The sequence below is a fragment of the Chaetura pelagica genome, unplaced genomic scaffold (assembly GCF_000747805.2).
Source record: "Chaetura pelagica isolate M959 unplaced genomic scaffold, ChaPel_1.0 scaffold219, whole genome shotgun sequence".
NCBI classification, from domain to species: domain Eukaryota; kingdom Metazoa; phylum Chordata; class Aves; order Apodiformes; family Apodidae; genus Chaetura; species Chaetura pelagica.
Window position 1 is genome coordinate 2618656 of NW_009954552.1, and position 3905 is coordinate 2622560.

At 36.3% G+C, this 3905-nt stretch overlaps 1 protein-coding gene across 1 annotated transcript in view; it reads left to right on the top strand.

The window, feature by feature from the left end:
• The first annotated feature begins 831 nt into the window (after positions 1 to 831).
• FAM134B (family with sequence similarity 134, member B) overlaps positions 832 to 3905 on the top strand; it is a 19081-nt gene continuing 16007 nt past the window's right edge. Inside the window, exon 1 of the mRNA XM_010005085.1 lies at positions 832 to 1005. Within this exon, the coding sequence (XP_010003387.1) occupies positions 971 to 1005 (35 nt within the window). The 5' untranslated portion in view covers positions 832 to 970. The remainder of the gene's footprint in view (positions 1006 to 3905) is intronic.

Sequence of the window (3905 nt, forward strand, 5' to 3'; positions counted from 1 at the left end):
GGAGTCTTGGGCTGTGCAACAAAGCTTCATCAGCAAAGATAAGGTGTTGAAAATTAAAGAGTTGTAGCAGGTGTAGCTGGAGGGACAGAGCCCCTGTCATGCACGTGGCAAAAAGCCATAAGGGGAAACTGAATTTGTTAATTCACATTAGGTTGTTCTCAGAGGCATTTGAAATGTTTTGTCAGAAAACCTCCTCCTCTAGTGGGCATACTTTCATTTTGAGGACTCTTCAAATACAGTTGGCTGGTATATGATAGTTAAAGATTGCTTGTGGTAGACAAGCTTGGCATCAGAATTTAAAAGAAATGCAAATAATCTTTATTGGAAACTCATCTTCCTAGTTCTTATTTTAGAAGAATTGTTAGGGTGGTTTTAACTGTGAATTCAGTCAGTGGAGAATAATGTTGCTTCTTCTGACAGCTTGTGGCTGACACGTGAGTAGGAAAAAAAGGATATTCTTACAGTTGGAGGAAGCTCTTTGCTCTTACATTTTTAAGCTTTTTACTTTAAAGTTGGTGTAATTTAGCTTCCTATAATTTTGCTTGCTGTTTACTTACACCTGATAAAAACAAGAGACATTAAGTAAGATTTCCAGTGGAAGCAGAAAAATCAAATGTACTAACTGGCTGGTGATTTCTTCCTCACGTGATCAGAAGGAAAAAACCCCAACCTGTTTTGCTTTTGGCTGTGCCTGCTACTAAACACCCTGTCATAGTGTGTTAGGTGAGTCACGACTTGTTTATTTATAGCCTTGGCCAATCAAAGCCAAACACTCTGAACTTCATTCAAGACCAGCAGGCACTTAGGATGTCTTGTAAACATTTGCTGGCTGAGCAAGGGAGGGCTCGGCAGCAAACAGCACAGGTGCCTGGGGTTGTCGCTTCTAAAACACAAAACAGACTAGAAGATCATTTCCTGGATTATCTAGATTGGTAGAGAGGGAGAGAGATAATTCCGTTTTACATCTGAAATGCCAGACAGTGAGGATCTGGGACAAGATGAAAGGTACTGTACCCTGATTTCACTGGCCTTCTTGTGCAGTGCAGTATGGACTGAGGCTTTGCTTAACTAATCCATGTGCTCTCGCGAGTTCTTAGCCTAAGATCACTTTTCTCTGTGTTGTAAGAGAGCATTTCATTCTTGAGGGTTTTGCCTTTAATGCTAGACTAAGGCTTCTTAGGAGAGAAGTATTAGATCTTGCTGTCTGCTTAGGGGTTAAATTAAAATCTCTTATGTATTTCTTAAACTAAAGCTGAAGGGAATAAAGTACTGGGTGGTTTCTGTCTGGTCACTTTTCCCAAGCGTGGGGCAGTTTACAAGCCTCAAAATGTCAGATACACAAATAGTTTAGTTGGAGCCACATTACTGACAGAACCATTACTCATTACTATGAGATAGGGCACTGTGTCCCTTTGAGGTATGCCTGTCTTTCTGAAGCTTAACTTTTTTCCTTGTTAGCTTATAAAAACAACAGTCAGGACAAGAAGGAAGTAGTTTGTTCTAAAACTCAATTTAACAAATACTGTTTTCTCAAATACGATCCAGCACATTTCTATGAAATAAATGTACTAATTAACTTTAGTTAGATTTTAAAAACAGATATTTTAAAAGGTGATGTTATTGATGTTTGGCTAGGACAGAGTTTATAATCTGGGTTTGTTACAGTCTGCATTGTCTGTCTATAGTTACAATTTTGATTCTCTTAATGCTAATAAAAATGTTGATTCTAATTTGATATTGCAAGAAAACCTGTCATGTATGTAGAAACAGACTTTTTTATATGTTAGTTAAGAAAATGCCAGAATATAGAGGGAAATTTAAAAAATTACAGGAATCAGAAATTATAATTTCATTATGGCTTTGAATTTGATTTCTTCTAGTTATATTTCATTTTGAAAATGTATGTGGATGTTTTTTCGATATGTAGGCCATTTTGTTGTTGTAAGATAGATGAAATACACAAGACATTTCTGGCTGTCTCTTGTAAATCAGTATATTCAGGCATAGCCACCTAATTGGATGAGTGTGGGTGAATGGGTCCCCAGTAGTATAATTGGGTCTCTTAAAGGGTGGGGTCACTTACACATTTCCGTTTGCAGGGATCCAAGTTGTGCCCTGATGATGTGGATTAAAAGTAATTGTAGGAGTAGATAATATTTTTTCTTTTAAGGAAATGCTGGCTCATTACTGATAGCCACCAAAGTGTCAATTGCTACATATTAAAAAATGTTAATCTGGATCTCCAATTTGTTAAATTGTATATGTTCTTAATACAGGAAAACAACAACATGGGTGACACATTAGAAAAAATGGGTTTCATATCATAATAACTTTTTTTTTCTCTGTAATCAATTCTGTGAAGGATATGCATCATGTCCTTCCTTGAAAATGTGTTGTGTCTTTTTTAAATCAAGATCAAGAGAATCTTACCAGCTGAGAAGAAAAATAATTTTGGAAAATAAAAGTATTTAAAAATTCAGATTTGAAAAAAAAAAAACCCCAAACAGCAGTGTTTACCAATATGTAAAAGGATACAACTGGTATGCAAAATACACAAGCTTTGAAATGTCTAAATTCCTTTGTTCACAATTCTGTCTCTATAAAGGCTGGTAGCAACCTTTGGCAGTTAAATAAAAGTAGTAATAGGCCTAAAAAGCTCTAAGATGTCTTTTATGAATCAAAAGTCATTTGTTTTGATGGGGTTTTTTAAACAAAAAAGGATAAACTTATCAAAAATAGTAACCTGAAAAAGCATGATAATAGGGCCTGCTTCTCCCTGAAACTGCCATGAAATGATTTGACCCTGATTCTCGTCCATCAGCATTTTGTGTCTTGCTGTTGAGGAAAAAAGTTTGAGAAAAGCATTTAATCAAAAGGTTCCAATTTTTTTTTTCAATTAATTTGCCTTTTTTGCCTTGGTGGTAGCAAATAGGATATAACTTCTGTTCTGGAGAACAGAAGTGCTAATGAGTTTTGGTAGAGGTCAGTATACATTGGTCCAAATTAAACAAGAGGGAATAGAAGGAGGAGCCAGGGGAACTATACTGGAGCAATACAGGAACTGGAGCAATTAATTGCTGAGTCACAATGGAAGAGATAGTAATGTAAATGTGCAGATAATGTGGCAATTTTGAGGGCACACTGAATCAAAACTACCGCTTTATGTATTTAAAAAAGGAGGGCAGTGATACTTTTGTAGAAGCTGTAGAATGAGCTTTGTTCACTGAGCAATTTCAGTGCACTGCAGTCTTTGTAGCTCCTTCTCAGATGCAAACAAGTACTTCTTACATCCTCTGCCCTCTCGAGTTCATGTCCTACTTCAGAAAATATGCAATATTGCATCACAAATGTATTTCATGAACATTATAATATCATAGTTAAAGATGTGGCATTGGTCAATACTCTGTTAGTCATACTGTGAATTTAAATGCATAATAAGCAGAGGAACATAAGCACAAACACTTCTTAGTACAGCTAATAAAAAAGCTGAGTGTTGTGAAGATTAGGTACCCACTCATATCATGTTTTGTTTTGTCATATGATCCTGGGCAGCAACAGATCAAGAACAGTGGGCCAAGGTCAAGGTTGAAAACACTTCAGCATAAGGACGATATTTTTCCTCAATATCCTTTATCATCAGGTCCTCTATAGATTTTGGCATAAAATAGTATAATTTATTAAAAAACAAAATAAATTGAAAATTCATGAGGAATCTGATGATGGTCAAGAATGCAAAAGGTATAATCAGTCCTGAAGTGGTGGAAGCATCTGGCTATAGGTGCTTCAAAGAGATAGCAACACGTAACTTCCTCTGTCTGAACAATATCTGTGCTGTTCCAGTCGCTGTCACCTGCCTATTATTGGACAGGATGGTGGACTGAACTCTTAGCCAGGAACCTTTCATT